At 41.8% G+C, this 19,410-nt stretch overlaps 1 protein-coding gene across 1 annotated transcript in view; it reads right to left on the reverse strand.

Annotated features, from left to right (window-relative positions):
* The window catches only part of LOC121534880 (ecto-NOX disulfide-thiol exchanger 2), a 454,166-nt gene that overhangs the window by 48,911 nt on the left and 385,845 nt on the right, over positions 1 to 19,410 (reverse strand). Inside the window, exon 11 of the mRNA XM_041841491.2 lies at positions 13,791 to 13,937. Coding sequence (XP_041697425.1) covers positions 13,791 to 13,937 — 147 coding nt within the window. The remainder of the gene's footprint in view (positions 1 to 13,790; positions 13,938 to 19,410) is intronic.

The raw sequence follows: 19,410 nt of genomic DNA on the forward strand, positions 1-19,410 counted from the left end.
TCTCCTGATTCTGCCTCCTCAACCCTCCTCTCCTCCCTTTCTGCATCTTTTGACTCTATGTCACCTATCCTCCCGCTCCGTGGCTTGACGACTCATTGTGAGCTCACAAAACAGGGCTCCGGGCAGCTGAGCGGAAATGGAGGAAAACTAGACTCTCTGCGGACCTGTCATCTTTTCACTCCCTCCTCTCTACATTCTCTTCCTCTGTTTCTGCTGCTAAAGCCACTTTCTACCACTCTAAATTTCAAGCCTCTGCCTCTAACCCTAGGAAGCTCTTTGCCACCTTCTCCTCCCTGCTGAATCCTCCTCCTCCCTCTCCCTCCTCCCTGTCTGTGGATGACTTCGTCAACCATTTTGAAAAGAAGGTTGACGACATCCGATCCTCATTTATTAAGTCAAATGACACCGCTGGTCCTGCTCACACTGCCTTACCCTATGCTTTGACTTCTTTCTCCCCTCTCTCTCCAGATGAAATCTTGCGACTTGTGATGGCCGGCCGCCCAACAACCTGCCCGCTTGACCCTATCCCCTCCTCTCTTCTCCAGACCATTTCCGGAGACGTTCTCCCTTACCTCACCTCGCTCATCAACTCATCCTTGACCGCTGGCCATGTCCCTTCCGTCTTCAAGAGAGCTAAAGTTGCACCCCTACTCAAAAAACCTACACTCGATCCCTCCGATGTCAACAACTACAGACCAGTATCCCTTCTTTCTTTTCTCTCCTAAACTCTTGAGCGTGCTGTCTTTAGCCAACTCTCCTGCTATCTCTCTCAGAATGACCTTCTTGATCCAAACCAGTCAGGTTTCAAGACTGGTCATTCAACTGAGACTACTCTTCTCTGTGTCACGGAGGCTCTCCGCACTGCTAAAGCTAACTCTCTCTCCTCTGCTCTTATCCTTCTAGACGTATCTGCTGCCTTTGATACTGTGAACCATCAGATCCTCCTCTCCACCCTCTCCGAGTTGGGCATCTCCGGCGCTGCTCACTCTTGGATTGCGTCCTACCTGACAGGTCGCTCCTACCAGGTGGCATGGCGATAATCTGTCTCCGCACCACGTGCTCTCACCACTGGTGTCCCCCAGGGCTCAGTTCTAGGCCCTCTCCTATTCTCTCTATACACCAAGTCACTTGGCTCTGTCATATCCTCACATGGTCTCTCCTATCATTGCTACGCAGACGACACACTATTAATTTTCTCCTTTCACCCTTCTGATAACCAGGTGGTGAATCGCATCTCTGCATGTCTGGCAGACATATCAGTGTGGATGTCGGATCACTACCTCAAGCTGAACCTCGGCAAAACGGAGCTGCTCTTCCTCCCGGGGAAGGACTGCCCGCTCCATGATCTCGCCATCACGGTTGACAACTCCATTGTGTCCTCCTCCCAGAGTGCAAAGAACCTTGGCGTGACCCTGGACAACACCCTGTCGTTCTCTGCTAACATCAAAGCGGTGACCCGATCATGCAGGTTCATACTCTACAACATTCGCAGAAAGCGGCACCTTACACAGAAAGCGGCATAGGTCCTAATCCGGGCACTTGTCATCTCCCGTCTGGATTACTGCAACTAGCTGTTGGCTGGGCTCCCTGCCTGTGCCATTAAACCCCTACAATTTATCCAGATCGCTACAGCCCGTCTGGTGTTCAACCTTCCCAAGTTCTCTCATGTCACCCCGCTCCTCCGCACACTCCACTGGCTTCCAGTTGAGGCTCGCATCTACTACAAGACCATGGTGCTTGCCTACAGAGCTGTGAGGGGAACGGCACCTCCTTACCTTCAGGCTCCGATCAGACCCTACACCCTAACGAGGGCACTACATTTATCCACCTCTGACCTGCTAGCCCCCCTACCTCTACGGAAGCACAGTTCTCACTCAGTCCAGTCAAAGCTATTCGCTGCTCTGGCACCCCAATGGTGGAACAAGCTCCCCCACAACGCCAGGATAAGGGAGTCACAGACCACCTTCCAGAGACACTTGAAACCCTACCTCTTTAAGGAATACTTAGAATAGTATAAAAGTAATCCTTCTACCCCCCCATAAAAAAAAAGAATAAAAAGAAAGTGGTTGTCCCACTGGCTATCATAATTGAATGCACTAATTTGTAAGTCGCTCTGGATAAGAGCGTCTGCTAAATTACGTAAATGTAAATGTAACAATTTCCCTGTATTTAGCGCCATCCATCATTCCTTCAATTCTGACCAGTTTCCCAGTCCCTGCCGATGAAAAACATCTCCACAGCATGATGCTGCCACCACCATGCTTCACTGTGGGGATGGTCTTCTCGGGGTGATGAGAGTTGTTGGGTTTGCGCCAGACATAGCATTTCCTTGATGGCCTTAAAAGCTCAATTTTAGTCTCATCTGACCAGAGTACCTTCTTCCATATGTTTGGGGAGTCTCCCACATGGCTTTTGGCGAACACCAAACGTGTTTGCTTATTTTTTTTCTTTAAGCAATGGCTTTTTTCTGGCCACTCTTCCGTAAATCCCAGCTCTGTGGACTTTACGGCTTAAAGTGGTCCTATGGACAGATACTCCAATCTCCACTGTGGAGCTTTGCAGCTCCTTCAGGGTTATTTTTGGTCTCTTTGTTGCCTCTCTGATTAATGCCCTCCTTGACTGGTCTGTGAGTTTTGTTGAGCATCCCTCTCTTGGCAGGTTTGTTGTGGTGCCATATTCTTTCCATTTTTTTATAATTTATTTAATGGTGCTCCATGGGATGTTCAAAGTTTCTGATATTTTTTTATAACCCAACCCTGATCTGTACTTCTCCACAACTTTGTCCCTGACCTGTTTGGAGAGCTCCTTGGTCTTCATGGTGCCGCTTGCTTGGTGGTGCCCCTTGCTTAGTGGTGTTGCAGACTCTGGGGCCTTTCAGAACAGGTGTATATATATACTGAGATCATGTGACAGATAATATGACACTTAGATTGCACACAGGTGGACTTTATTTAACTAATTATGTGACTTCTGAAGGTAATTGGTTGCACCAGATCATATTTAGGGGCTTCATAGCAAAGGGGGTGAATACATATGCACGCACCACTTTTCCGTTAATAATTTTGTATAATTTTTTGAAACAAGTTATTTTTTTCATTTCACTTAACCATTTTGGACTATTTTGTCTATGTCCATTATATGAAATCCAAATAAATTAAATTACAGGTTGTAATGCAACAAAATAGGAAAAACGCCAAGGAAGATGAATACTTTTGCAAGGCACTGTACCTGTATAGTTCCCCCTCACTTCCTGCTTGTTGCCAAAACGGTGGATAAGGCAAGTATCAGTGGAATGAGCTGTTCTAAAGCCAGATTTTGAGTTAATAAAACTCTAGAAGGTATCCCTCAAGTTGATTAAAATCTAATCTCTCAACAACTTTGGACAAGGTGCTGAGGATCGACACAGACCTGTAGTTTCGTACATCTTTTTTACTGCTTTTCTTGTGGAGCGGAACCACCGTGGCTGTTTTGAGATCATTGGGGAATTTACCACTACTAATAGAAAGGTTTACAATATGCGTTATCATTTTAGCAGTGACACAGGCACTATCCTTTATGAATCTTGCAGGAAGGTTATCCAACCCAGTTGCTTTGTTTGTGCTCATTAAGCATAGTAGATTGGAAACTTTGTCCTCTGTTACCATGCATAGCTTAAACAAGAAATTTGTGATACCTTTGCTATAGTTAAAGTAATTAATGAAAGACTGGCCATAGTGTCCAGAGCAGGTCGGTAACTTCATAACCAGAGATGAGGCTATAGTGGTAAAAAATGTGTTAAAGTAATTTGCAACCTTTTCCTGGCCATAGCATAAAACATCATCAATATCCAGGCCAATACTACAGGATTTTTACTTAATGGGCAGTTTTTGAGCCAACGTCCTTAAACAAATTCCACAGTTTGAGGCTGATGTAAGTTAACAGCATCTATGTAATGTTGGGGTTTAGCCTTATCGATTTTGTATCTTACCTGGTTTTTACAATTAATATAACCATCATAATTTTGTCGTAGATTTGTCCTTTTGAATTTTGCCAGGTAGCAATCCCTTTTCCTTATAAGTGATCCATTTCCTTGACAGCTGCTTGATTCAAATTTGTTTCATCGGAGCCAGAGAGTCGAGTGCAGACAGAGAACATCTCTTTGAAAAGATACCAAGATTGATCAACATCATCACAGTTTAGTACATTAAGACCAATCCAAATTTCCAATCCAAGTACTTCTACAAACGTCCCTTTGAGTATTGTTTCATAGACCGTACCTTCATGTAGTTATTACCTGGCTAAAGTAGCATTTTGGATTTCTTACGGGTACAGTAGGTTACCATATGATCACTAAAACCAATATTTAAGACACCTGACTGACAGACGTTCTCTTGGTCTGATACAATAATCCATTCCAAAGTTGATTTACTGTCAATACACACCCGGGTTGGCTCAACAATAATTTTTCAGTCCAAATAACTGATTAAAGTTATACAGGGCTTTACTAGTGTACCTGCACATTTGTATAAAAATCGGCAAGCAGACACATTCCCTGTCAGCAAATACATTGTGATCACAACAATTTGATTAAAGTAAATCACAGAAATCATTCTGCTTAGGAGGCCGATAGCACACACCAACAAGTATAGGACGACATTGAGGAAGGTGTATATCTACCCATGCAACCTCAAGTCCATCCGTTTTCAGATCTGAACGAGGGTTAAAATGCACATAATTCCTAGTAAAAACACACATCGCCGCCGTTTCGGTTAAGGTCAATTCTATGAACGCTATAACCCGGTAGCTCTACCTCATTGTCCTCAATTGACCCATCGAGCCATGTCTAATTCACAGCAACTACTGCAGCCCGGGTATTTGAAACGAGGAGTTTTAAGTACACTAATTTCGGCAGCAGGCTCTGTGCGTTCACATGGATAAAGTGAAGTCCTCTCTGATTGAATCAGTCAAACATGTTATTTTCCGTGCCCACTGCTGATACGTTGACTATCTCATCTAGATTGCATTCATCATCCCGGCTCGTGTCTGGCAGCCCAATGTTTGGCACTGCGTTTAAACAGCATACAATGCAGGGAAGCACAATGTTGCTTTGACTTTACAGCTTCATCATATGACAAGGGTTGGATATCTCCACACTTTACGTGAAGAAACAAATCACAGATGTCGCAAGCCACCTCTTTTGAATTCTTCCTTACAGTCTTACCACAGTTTGGGCATAGTTCTTTGGCTTGTTTTGTGGTGTTCGGGCCAGGACAGGGATGTTGATTGCCACAGAGTAGCAGACTGAAAGTAACAAGCAGCTTGTTGGGGTTGACGCCGGTCTCAGCTGCGCTGCAGTGTTTTCTGTGTACATTCCACGAGCCGCTCAGTTATTCCCAGAGGAAAGGTGATATCAGGTGCCGGTAATGTTGTTCATATGAAGTTCACGCTATAAAAGCGAAGACTTCCATCCCATGCACCAGGTAAAGAGGTATGCTTAGATGACCTATGCAGAAAAATATTTGTTATATATTTTTATTTTACATGGAATTAGGCATAATGATTATGGCTCTAGATTGCAGGAGAAAGCTGTTTCATAATTCTCTGACTTCAGCAGGGGGGACAGCACCCCTACGGACCACCCCCACCTCCATCATCACGAACTTCGTGCCCACTCGAAAATAATGGGTGCATGACGCCCCTGTTTGAGGCGGTATGTTTTGTAATGTGCAAACAGATATAGAAACAGATCAGATTAGATAGAGCAGAGGCATACATATGAATCTGTGCTCTATCCATGCATAATTGGAAGTCAAAATGTCCTCTGTTCACTGGTATTCACACAGTGAGTGGTGTGGATCTCAGTTTTCCATTAAAATGGTTGACAGCCTGATTCAGTGGTCCTTAATGAAGAGATACAGAGAATAGAGTGTGTTCTTCTGGTGATGAGATTGTCTGTTAATAGAATGACCTGCTCTAGAATACATAATGCTTGGTGACAGCTTGGACATTGAATGGGGCTTTGGGGTTAACTGATGATGGCATGCAGAAATCTACCGAACATGGCAAATTGGCAACACACACACACACTCTATCATTCCACAATGGCCACAAATCTAGAGAACAACGCCTTCCTCAAATTGATTTATCTTTCTTCCATTAATGAGATTGTCTACAACGATTCATCTCTGCATGTGTGTCTTTTTATAAGATAACGTACCAGTGAGTATTTCCTATGCTGGATTACCAGTGAGTATTTCCTATGCTGGATAACTGGTTACAGATGTTGATAAGTCATTGATAATAATCAGCACATTTTTTAATGTCATTACATTAAGATATAATGGGGGAACATAGCTATATTCAATACAATTCACGAGTTGATTTAAAAATGTTTAACCCTTTCTCATGGTTGGTGTCTTGACAGATTCATCCAAAATCGTGTGACATAAAACACAACTTTTCTGTCCTTGCAATTATGGCAGTGTAAGTTGTCGTTATATCATATATTAAGCATGAATCATTTAAATTAGACATTGAACTTGAACCCTGTAAGAATCCTGGATCTAGCTGTAAAACTGCTTTTTGTTTAGAGATCTCAGAAATGCAGTGTAACTGCGCAACATTTAGTGTCTCCTTATGTTATGGGATGAAAACTGTTTTCATGTTCACACAAATCCCCCAAAATTCTTACCGAAAGAGTAAACCTTGATACGTAAAACTTAAATTGATACTGTCATTAACGTGGTTCTTCAATAATTATGCATAATACTTGTTGGATGCGCATTTGGTGGTGTTGGTGTTCTACTAAGCTATATGGAATTTTTTGAAGAAGCTCATACCAAGGATCATTTAGCTATTTGATTTGGAATTTTAAGACCCCTTGAAAACATCAAAACAACAATTATTTGCTGGAAAATTATTTTTGGCCGTACTGCTATTAGCCCATACAAACACATTGAATAACAGATTCACTACATGGAACATCAAAAGGAAATTTGTTCTGAAGTGTCTGTCCTATATCTGAGAGATATAAGAAACAATTGTTATTTTTTTTGTACATGTACTTAACCCCTTATTTTCGGAACTAAACAGTCTCCATACATTAATCTTTTCAACTGGTACCTGGGGACCTTCAGATGAGTCTCATGGTCTGACAAACACCGCTCTAGCGCTGTCAACTTCACCGCAGATGCGGAAGTGCGACATCGGCGGATGAGGTGGATTGAGATGCATCCAATGCAAAAAGCAGATATCTCTAGCTAAAACAGATTTTTAGGGGATTATTTTATTATGCTAATTTCCATGGGGGCGCAGACATCAACTTTAGGGGGTTTCCCCCCTGAGGTTCATAAGGGGGAATAAAGTAGACATGCAAAACTATTGAAACTGAATAAACTCTAATTAAAGTCTACCATAGCCCGGGCTCTGGTAGCTAATTAATTATTTATGAAACATTTCTCACACATTGAAACTCATTTTGAAATAATTTAATTCTAATTACAGCACAAATCAGATATAGTAATTCCAATTCAAACCCTAGGAGTCTTTCCAGCCAGCCAAACTCATGAACCACACACAGTATTATCTCTAGACCAGGGGTAAATGAATGGTTAATAAACATCTCGAAGGGGGGCCTTATAAAATATGAGATTTTATTCTCAAATTATGTTTAATATTTTCCAAATTATGTTCTCAATTAAGTTTTTCATGGTTTAATTTAGTTTTTTCACTCTTAAAATTATAATTTATCATAGAGATACAACGAAGGTGGATGTTCTGAGCATGTCAATGCTTAAATCACATCAGAAGACAATTGATTTGGGTTCGCCAAAACTGAAAGAAACGCAACACTTTTATTTGTCAATCACTCATATTGATATCACGTTGAAATCAATAGAATGAGAGGGGGGAATCAGGTTACACGTCCTGTTCAAACTAACCTTACTAAAAAAAACACACGAAATCTGGGAATAATATGTAGAAAGTATTCACACCCCTTGAATTTTTCCACATTTGCGACTCATTTCAGGAAACTAGCCATATGTCGTGCGTCACTACTTCACAGGAGAGCCATTTGAACGTACATAAAAAAAATATCAAAATACGTTTTTGGGCAGAAATGGCTTCTGGAACATGTGAACTTTCATGTGACTTAATAACAAATGTGTATGCCATCTGTAAATACGAATACAATTGGTAAGTACAAGCCTAGTTGGTTTAGCTACATAAAAAGACAGAAACCGTCCCGCTAGCCATGATTGGCTGAGATAATGAGTGGGCTGGACATGCCGAGAGATGTGTTCGGATTGGTCTGCCATGTAGCGCGCTTCTGTCTATTTGAGCTAGTCAGTGTGTGTAGTAGGTCATCCTTTCTAACGCTGCTTTAAAAAAAAGATATCACAAAGTAAAACTGCATAAGTTTTGCTCTCCACTTTCTGGAGGACGGAGTTTTGAAATCAGTGGAATTAGAGTATGATGGCTAAGGAGATGGAGAAAACACCTGTCTCCGGATTACATCTTCAAACTAAGGGTAACCATGGCATACGTAACAGAGAGGGAGAAGCGTCCATCCATGTATACGTGTAAGAGAGTCTAGCTAGCTACATTTTCAGATATTACACGTTTCTAATTTTGTCAGAAAGTCGTTTTCATTTCACGTTAAAGTGTACTGTTAGCTAGCTAACGTTAGCTGGCTGGCTCGCTAGCTAACGTTAGGTGTATGATCTCTGTAGTAATATTATTCGTATCTCAGAGCCATTTGCTTTGCTAGTTATAGCCTAATGTTAATTTGCTTAAAAAGTCACATAATAAGTTGCATGGACTCACTCTGTGTGCAATAATAGTGTTTAACATGATTTTTGAATGACTACCTCATCTCTGTGAGGTAGATTGGGTGTACAGTGGGGAAAAAAAGTATTTAGTCAGCCACCAATTGTGCAACTTCTCCCACTTAAAAAGATGAGAGAGGCCTGTCATTTTCATCATAGGTACACGTCAACTATGACAGACAAATTGAGAAAAAAAAATCCAGAAAATCACATTGTAGGATTTTTAATGAATTTATTTGCAAATTATGGTGGAAAATAAGTATTTGGTCACCTACAAACAAGCAAGATTTCTGGCTCTCACAGACCTGTAACTTCTTCTTTAAGAGGCTCCTCTGTCCTCCACTCGTTACCTGTATTAATGGCACCTGTTTGAACTTGTTATCAGTATAAAGACACCTGTCCACAACCTCAAACAGTCACACTCCAAACTCCACTATGGTCAAGACCAAAAGAGCTGTCAAAGGACACCAGAAACAAAATTGTAGACCTGCACCAGGCTGGGAAGACTGAATCTGCAATAGGTAAGCAGCTTGGTTTGAAGAATTCAACTGTGGGAGCAATTATTAGGAAATGGAAGACATACAAGACCACTGATAATCTCCCTCGATCTGGGGCTCCACGCAAGATCTCACCCCGTGGGGTCAAAATGATCACAAGAACGGTGAGCAAAAATCCCAGAACCACACGGGGGGACCTAGTGAATGACCTGCAGAGAGCTGGGACCAAAGTAACAAAGCCTACCATCAGTAACACACTACTCCGCCAGGGACTCAAATCCTGCATTGCCAGACGTGTCCCCCTGCTTAAGCCAGTACATGTCCAGGCCCGTGTGAAGTTTGCTAGAGTGCATTTGGATGATCCAGAAGAGGATTGGGAGAATGTCATATGGTCAGATGAAATCAAAATAGAACTTTTTGGTAAAAACTCAACTCATCGTGTTTGGAGGACAAAGAATGCTGAGTTGCATCCAAAGAACACCATACCTACTGTGAAGCATGGGGGTGGAAACTTCATGCTTTGGGGCTGTTTTTCTGCAAAGGGACCAGGATGACTGATCCGTGTAAAGGAAAGAATGAATGGGGCCATGTATCGTGAGATTCTGAGTGAAAACCTCCTTCCATCAGCAAGGGCATTGAAGATGAAACGTGGCTGGGTCTTTTAGCATGACAATGATCCCAAACACACCTCCCGGGCAACGAAGGAGTGGCTTCGTAAGAAGCATTTCAAGGTCCTGGAGTGGCCTAGCCAGTCTCCAGATCTCAACCCCATAGAAAATCTTTGGAGGGAGTTGAAAGTCTGTGTTGCCCAGCGACAGCCCCAAAACATCACTGCTCTAGAGGAGATCTGCATGGAGGAATGGGCCAAAATACCAGCAACAGTGTGTGAAAACCTTGTGAAGACTTACAGAAAACGTTTGACCTGTGTCATTGCCAACAAGGGGTATATAACAAAGTATTGAGAAACTTTTGTTATTGACCAAATACTTATTTTCCACCATAATTTGCAAATAAATTCATAAAAAATCCTACAATGTGATTTTCTGGAATTTCTTTTCTCATTTTGTCTGTCATAGTTGACATGTACCTATGATGAAAATTACAGGCCTCTCTTATCTTTTTAAGTGGGAGAACTTGCACAATTGGTGGCTGACTAAATACTTTTTTTCCCCACTGTACACTTTGTATTCAGGAGAAAAAGATAATTGCTTTGCAACAGTTTTTGCAGTATTACTTTAGTGCCTTGTTGCAAACAGGATGCATGTTTTGGAATATTTGTATTCTGTACAGGCTTCCTTCTTTTCACTCTGTCAATTAGGTTAGTATTGTGGAGTAACTACAATTTTGTTGATCCATCCTCAGTTTTCTCCTATCACAGCCTTTTAACTCTGTAACTGTTTTAATGTCAGCGTTGGCCTCATGGTGAAATTCCTGAGCGGTTACTTTCCTCTCCGGCAACTGAGTTATGAAGGACGCCTGTATCTTTGTAGTGATTGGGTGTATTGATACACCGTCCAAAGTGGAATTAATAACTTCACCATGCTCAAAGGGATATTCAATGTCTGCTTTTTATCTACCAATAGGTGCCCTTCATTGTGAGGCATTGGAAATCGCCCCTGGTCTTTGTGGTTGAATCTGTGTTTGAAATGCAGATGTATTGGACAATCTCACAGCTAAATATGGCATAGAACCTGAACATTTATATTAAACTCCAATCAAGATTAAAGACCAATAAACTGAGGAACAGCCTCTCTCCTGTGTCTCTGAAGCACAATCTCCATATCTCCATATCTTTGACGATACACAACTAATCTTCTCCTTTCCCCCTTCTGATAACCAGGTGGCGAATCGCATCTCTGCATGTCTGGCAGACATATCAGTATGGATGACGGATCACCACCTCAAGCTGAACCCTGGCAAGACGGAGCTGCTCTTCCTCCCGGGGAAGGACTGCCCGTTCCATGATCTCGCCATCACGGTTGACAACTCCGCTGTGTCCTCCTCCCAGAGTGCGAAGAGCCTAGGCGTGACCCTGGACAACACCCTGTCGTTCTCCGCCAACATCAAGGCGGTGACCCGCTCCTGCAGGTTCATGCTCTACAACATCCGGAGAGTACGACCCTGCCTTACACAGGAAGCGGCACAGGTCCTAATCCAGGCACTTGTCATCTCCCGGCTGGACTACTGCAACTCGCTGTTGGCTGGCCTCCCTGCCTGTGCCATTAAACCCCTACAACTCATCCAGAATGCCGCAGCCCGTCTGGTGTTCAACCTTCCCAAGTTCTCTCACGTCACCCCCCCTCCTCCGCACACTCCACTGGCTTCCAGTTGAAGCTCGCATCCGCTACAAGACCATGGTGCTTGCCTATGGAGCAGTGAGGGAACGGCACCTCTGTACCTTCAGGCTCTGATCAGTCCCTACACCCAAACGAGGGCATTGCGTTCATCCACCTCTGGCCTGCTGGCTCCCCTTCCTCTGCGGAAGCATAGTTCCCGCTCAGCCCAGTCAAAACTGTTCGCTGCTCTGGCACCCCAATGGTGGAACAAGCTCCCTCACGACGCCAGGACAGCGGAGTCACTCACCACCTTCCGGAGACATTTGAAACCCCACCTCTTTAAGGAATACCTGGGATAGGATAAAGTAATCCTTCTATCCCCCCCAAATTGTAAAGTGGTTATCCCACTGGCTATAGGGTGAACGCACCAATTTGTGAGTCGCTCTGGCTAAGAGCGTCTGCTAAATGACGTTAATGTGCCCTTGAGCAAGGCACTTAACCCTAATTGCTCCTGTAAGTCGCTCTGGATAAGAGTGTCTGCTAAATGACTAAAATGTAAATGTAAATGTTTGCCTACTCACACGTGTGATAATTCCCTAAGGTTCTCATCCTCTTCAACACACCATCACAATATGGAGTGATTCAAAGCTGCAAGTTAATTTGCAGTATGACCAATAGAAAAATGCTATCAGATTTTGGAACCAGTCTTTTTGGACTCCTATGGGATTCTATCCAATAAGATTGAATCTTGTAAGATTCTATAGGCTTGAATCTTATAGGATCCTATAGGATTCCAATACAAGAATCAAATAGAAAACTCCTATCAGATTTTGGCACCAGTCCTATTGGACTGCTATGGGATTCTATCCTATTCATAGGTTGCACCTTCGTCACTCGGTCAGTTCATGCCTTTGTTGTGAACGTTCTCAATCCGCCCTCTACTAGGCGGCACAATAGTGGTGCCCTAAAGTTGTGATAAGCCCAGTCATTCTGGACAGAGGCTAACGACTGTTTAGTCTAAATTACACTATAGCGCCTGAAAATACGATGACATTGCTAAAGTAGTCAAATGTTTAGTAGGAAACAACTTTGCCAATATTATCATCTTGTCAAATTTACTTTAGACATATGACAATGTTGAAATCAGCTAGCAAAGTTAGTCAAAAATAGCTAGCAATGCTAACGTTAGCTAACTCAAATCCAGTGACCTTCCCTCAATCTTAGCTAACTAGCTAACGTTATACTGAAACTAAGGTCAGTCTGGTGACATCAAAATGATGACAAAAGGGTGGCGCAGTGGTCTAAGGCACTGTATCGCAGTGCTAGCTGTGCCACTAGAGATCCTGGTTCAAATCCAGGCTCTGTCGCAGCCGGCCGCGACCGGGAGACTCATGGGCGGCGCACAATTGGCCCAGCGTCGTCCAGGGTAGGGGAGGGAATGGCCGGCAGGGATGTAGCTCAGTTGATAGAGCATGGCGTTTGCAACGCCAGGGTTGTGGGTTCGATTCCCACGGGGGCCAGTGTAAAAAAATATATATATATGTATTCACTAACTGTAAGTCGCTCTGGATAAGAGCGTCTGCTAAATGACTAAAATGTAAAATGTAAAATGTAAATGGTTTTCCTACAAATTATTTGCCTCCTTTTGAATGGCATTGTATTTCCAAGCCACTGTAATGCACTTTTTTCTTTATTGGAATCCTATAGGATTTTTTTACTAGGGGTTGGAGACCCCTGTTCTAGACTGAGAGCCTTCATCCCCTCCCTCCTCTTTCTCAGACGGAAACATAGAAACTAGTTGATAAAGAGAACTGAAAACTTTTCATGTGAAGCTGTTGTCAAGATATCAGGTTTTTTCTTAGAAAAAAGGGTTCCAAAAGGGTTCTATGGCTGTCCCCATAAGATAACCCTTTTTGCTTCCAGGTAGAAGCCTTTTTGGTTCCAGGTAGAACTATTTTGGGTTCCATGTAGAACCCACAGAGGGTTCTACATGGAACCAAAAAGAGTTCTACCTGGAACCAAAATGAGTTCATCAGAGGGTTCTCCTATGGGGGCAGCTGAAGAACCATTTTTGGTTCTCGATAGCACCTTTTTTTCTAAGAGTGTAGGTTATGTCAATGAGGAGCAGCTTTGTACTGGGAATAAGATGATTGCAAGATGGCTGACTGGCACTGACTCACACAATGAAAGGCTGTGTGTGTGTTACTGACCTGTGGTGTGTGTGTTGTCAGTGTCTTCAGACTCTCCAGTCCTTCCTTGAGGCTCTGTACTTGGCTCTCCAGCTGCTGTTTGTCCTCCATACTCTTCTCCAACTCTGCCTCCCGCTGTTTCATTTCTTCACACATCTTAAGCAGTTGCTGCAAACACAGAGGAGATACAGTTAGCCACATGTGCTTATTAATATGCACATATGCCAACCTACCCTTAATTAAACGCCCACACCAGTAGAAAATAAATCCACTTTTTTGAGCTGAAAGACGATGGCCAGAGCTTACCTATGATGTTGCACAACGGTTTAAGTCAATTTAAGTCATCGTTTTAGTCAAAGTATGATATATTTGGGCTTGAAGTGACAGATCCGAACTGCCCACTTCATGCAAATCCATGTGAATATGATATGACATACAAATTATTTTCAGCCTTCGTTTCATTTCAGGGATGGGCTGTATTTTAATAGCCAAACCAAAGATGATGGATATACTGACAAGATACATGTCTCTCCGCCCTAACAATGGGAGTCGTTGACCACAAAGCGGCACGGCGGGCTGTCTTGCTCCCGCCTATCCTTTCTTTGAATTGGTGGATACATCTCATTATTGTAATCCTTTTTAAATATTCAATGAGTGTTGTTGACGTCAACTGCCTGTATTCAATGGAGAGAGAGGCTTTGCTACTAGCGTCATGCCATGAATATGCATAGCCATCTCGAGACAACTCAAATATAAAGTGTTTTTTCTCAAAGTTGCCAGGATGCCACGTGTCCTACTAATATCAGTACATTCGTAACTTAACCATTACAAAACGTATATTGAATCAAATAAACCTCACGTAGCAAATAAGCCATAATTTATTTGTTGACCAAATTCGACACTTTCTCATTGACGTCCATACAAAAACTCCTTGCTTGGTGGGCGAAACATCGAAACAATGCCACATGCTGGAGGAAGACAGATTTTCCTCTTCCTCTGGATTTCCTGATGGGCCGACCCCCAGGTGGTGAAGTTAGGCAACAACAAATAACCTCTCCCTCAACATCAACAAAACAAAGGAGCTGATCGTGGACTACAGGAGACAGAAGAGTGAGCACGCCCCCATCCTCCTCCGCAGTGGATAGAGTCAAAAGCACGTCACTGAGGACCTGAAATGGTCTCACACATGGACATCGTGGTGAAGAAGGCACAAGAGCGCTTCTACAACCTCAGGCGGCTGAAGAAATTTGGCATGGCCCCTAAGACCCTGACAAACTTCTACAGATGCACCACTGAGAGCATTCTGTCTCGCTGCATCACTTCCTGGTACGGCAACTGCACCACCCTCAACCGCATGGGTCTCCAGAGAGTGGTACGGTCAACCCAACGCATCATCGGGGGCATGCTGCCTGCCCTCCAGGACATTTACAGTACTCAGTTTCAAAGGAAGGCCAAGAAGATCATTAAGGACCTCAGTCACCCAATCCATGTACTGTTTAGTCGGCTACCGTCTGGCAGATGGAGTAGTACAGGTGCATCAGTGCCAAGACCGAGATACTAAAAACTGCTTCTATTACCAGGCCATCAGACTGTTGAACAGCCATCACTAGCCATCTACCAGGTGATGCACACTCACTCACACAAAATACACACAAGTTATCACACACACACACCTCATACTCACAACCACACACACATACACACACACACAGCAAACGCTGCTATCCCATATCATAGAGACATTGAACCACTGGGCACTTCCCATTTCACACTGAGTATTTAAATATTGTATTCCTGACATAGCTCATTCTAATATTTCTACTACTGTACTTTATATTTAGTTACACTGTTTACACACACCACATATCTGTTTATATACTGGATTCTTGACATAGCTAACTCTAAATACTGAGTGTACAAAACATTGGGAACATGATATTACGTCTTTTATACAGGATTAGTTAATGTTTGATCATTCAGAGATGCATAAGGATTTGGAGGATGAGGACATTCCATGTATTTATTTCTGTCACTGGTGGGTGCCAGAAGGTATGCGGGCCAAGATAGCTGGGGGACCACTGGTGCTAATCTTAGAAGGAGTACGTGATGGAATATCCTGACTAGGGTGCAACACAATACCATATAGGGTGATCCTATATGTGGTGAGGAGTGACACTCAATAATGGTTGGCAACTGTTGGATAGAATTATCTTGCAAATAAGTATATAAGCTAAGAGATTTCCTTTGTTCAGCCACTCAGGGGCCATTTGCTATGTGAACACGGTACCGCAATATGAAATACTTTGAATCAACTCTCCATGTAAGTGTTTAACTATTCTCTTGCATCCTGAATTCCTCAATACCCCAAAACTCATCATAACAGATTGGCGTCTAGACGAACAGGATGCAGTTTACAGCCGAACTAACAGGTAAGCAGGCTTTCATTTTATTTATTATGTCAAATTCTGCTTATCTGTGGTAAAGCTGAGCTGTAACGAATGTCTAAAATTCAATATTTATTTGAGGGGAATAGATGAGTGGTATTCAAGTAAATAACCAGATGTAAGGTGAAACATCAAATTAGACAATGACATGGTGCTATGATTCTAAACAGGGTTTGGCCAGAGTAATGAGTAAAAACGGAGAAGAAGGAGAGTGGGTTTCACAAGATTGGGCGTAGGGTCTTTTAATGTGTACATTATAAAGATAGAGAGTAGTGAGGTTTGAGTCCTTTAATGTTAAAAAACATTATAAAGTTGTTAAGAGATTAACGTCCTCAACAAGACGAGATAATAAAGATAAAGTTTGTGAGGTTTGAGTCCTTTGGTGTAAGAATCATCATAAAGTGTTAGATTTGTTAAGAGGTTCAAGACCTCAACAACATTTGTTAAGAGGTTCAAGTCCTCAACAAGATTTGTTAAAGGGTGGAGTCAATGTGTTAGAGGTTAGAGTCCTTTGGTGTTTATAAACATCATAAAGAATGGGTTTGAGGCCTATGTTCAGTCCTCTGAGAGTTAGAGTACCTTGGTGAAGGGATAATTACTCCTTTGTGAATTACTCAAAACGGCCAGGACAGAGAGCAGATACGATTGAGCATGTTGAATCATGGCACCAATGACAAAATAGGCAAAGAACATTTTAATAAAGATCAAGTTGGGGATTTGATTCAAGTATTTGATTTGCTAATATTGCATGAAATAATAAAAGCAATGGATAGCCAACTTAGTAGACCGGTATCTGGAAAGACAGTCACCATTAAGAATAAATCAGAGCTTCATTTACCTCAAAGAGAGCGAAAGGAAATTACGAAATTATTACTGACAAATCCGCATTTAAAACAAGTCTCTTTTAAAAGTATTGGAAATCAGACAATGTCCGAATGGATGTTAAGTACATTAGGGTTTTTCCATGTGGAACCATATATCAGTGATTTATCAGCATGGACAGATAATGAGCATCCTCAAGAAGGTATTTTTAAAAGGGATAAGTTACAGATAGCGCAAAAATATATCATTGACAATATCGCCGTAAGCAACACTAAATGGGATTTAGATTATATGATAGAGGCGTATAAAGCATGCGATTTAATGAGCGCACGATGGCCTGGAAATATAATTAATAAGGAGCAAAAGTCAGCTAACGAAGTTAAGTAATTGAATGAAACAACATAGGTTATTTTATGAACAAAGAGCAGAAAGTACTTTCAATCTGAAGAGTGCATAATAAATTATATAAATGTGTATGATAATTTGATATTTTACATTTTAGTCATTTAGCAGATATAAGTTTGGATAAGAAGTTTCGATATATAACAGAATTAGGTCATAGAATATCAAGGAGTGGTATGGAGAGCATGAGTTTATTTTAGAGTAGTGGAAAAGTCTATGTTTTACTGGGAGGCTTGACTTTGACAGGGTTTCCTGAAGGTTAGAGAACCAGTGAGGATCCCATGACAGGAAGGTCAGTGTCCGGGAAAATAAAGTTGTTTTGTTTTTTTGGATCCGCTGGGAGTATGTTTGAAGAAGTTGATTTGTTAAAACAAAGGGATTGTTTGATGTGAGTACCTAAGGATTTCTAACGTTCTATATGGATTATGTGAAGATATTAAAATATGATTAATTTTATGTGTGTGTAATCGATTACTAGGGAGTTGATAAAGTAACAATTAGAATAATATTTCTATATTAACTTGCTTACCCAAACGTAGACATACGTAAGGGATGGGAAATAATAAATAAAGGTTTTCTGAGTTGGTGCCGTTGATGGATTGATATAACGACTTGTGATACAAGATTCATTAATGTATGTAAAACTCATAAGCTGCATGTGGGACAAAGGACACGCCATGTGTTATTGGTGTCACGAGTTAGTGACAGAGGGTCGGTGTGCCAAGATAGATTGGGGGCCACTGTTGCTAATCTTAGGAGTGGTACGTGAGGGACTGGCATGGATAGGGTGACACATGATACCAAGAATGTGAATGCTATTGTATTGGATGAGTGACACTCAATAATGGTTGGCAACTGTGTGGGACAGAAGTAGATCGGAAGGGAATTATATAAACTGAGAGATTTTGTATGGAAGTCATTCATATGACAAGAGGCTACGTCCGTACCACCTGTCATTTAATCCAGTACTGAAATAAATATGAATCAAATCTCCAGCTGAGTATCGACTGCTCTCTTGCATCCTGAACTTCTCAATACCAGAAACTCATCGTAACAGATTGGCGTCTAAACGAACAGGATGCAGTTTACAGCCGAACTAACAGGTAAGCAGACTTTCATTTTTTTTATTATGTCAAATTCTGCTTATCTGTGGTAAAGCTAAGCTGTAACGAACGTTTAGAAAATCTATATTTTTAATGGGGACGATGAGTGGTGTTGAGGTATGCAAGGGATGTAAGGAGAAGGTTAAAATTAGACAATAATAGGGTACTATTATTCTAAGCAGGGTTTGTTCAGAGTAAAGACCAAACACAACAGAGGAGAAGGAGAGTGGGTTTAACAATAATTGGGTTTGAGGCCCTTAATGTGTAACAGCATTATAAATGATTGGGTTTGAGGCCCTTACTGTTTAACAGCATTATAAATGATTGTGTTTGAGGCCCTTAATGTTTAACAGCATTATAAATAATTGGGTTTGAGGCCCTTAATGTTTAACAGCATTGTAAATAATTGGGTTTGAGGCCCTTAATGTTCAACAGCATTATAAATGATTGGGTTTGAGGCCCTTACTGTTTAACAGCATTATAAATGATTGGGTTTGAGGCCCTTACTGTTTAACAGCATTATAAATAATTGGGTTTGAGGCCCTTAATGTTTAACAGCATTATAAATGATTGGGTTTGAGGCCCTTAATGTTTGATAACATTATAAATGATTGGATTAAAGGCCCTTGATGTGTACAAATTAAGGAGGGTTAATCCTCTGAGAGGTAGAGTACTGTGATGAAGAGAGAATTAGTCCTGTGTGAATTACTCCAAACGGTCAGGAAAGAGAGAGAGAACAATAAATCATACTGCATAACGACTCAGAGCAGATACAAGTGAGCCTGTTGAACTATAGCACCAAAGACAAAATAGGCAAACAACATTTTAATAAAGAAGAAGTTGGAGATTTGATTCAAGTATTTGATTACT

The sequence above is a fragment of the Coregonus clupeaformis genome, chromosome 2, assembly GCF_020615455.1.
Source record: "Coregonus clupeaformis isolate EN_2021a chromosome 2, ASM2061545v1, whole genome shotgun sequence".
In the NCBI taxonomy this organism is placed as follows: Eukaryota; Metazoa; Chordata; class Actinopteri; order Salmoniformes; family Salmonidae; genus Coregonus; species Coregonus clupeaformis.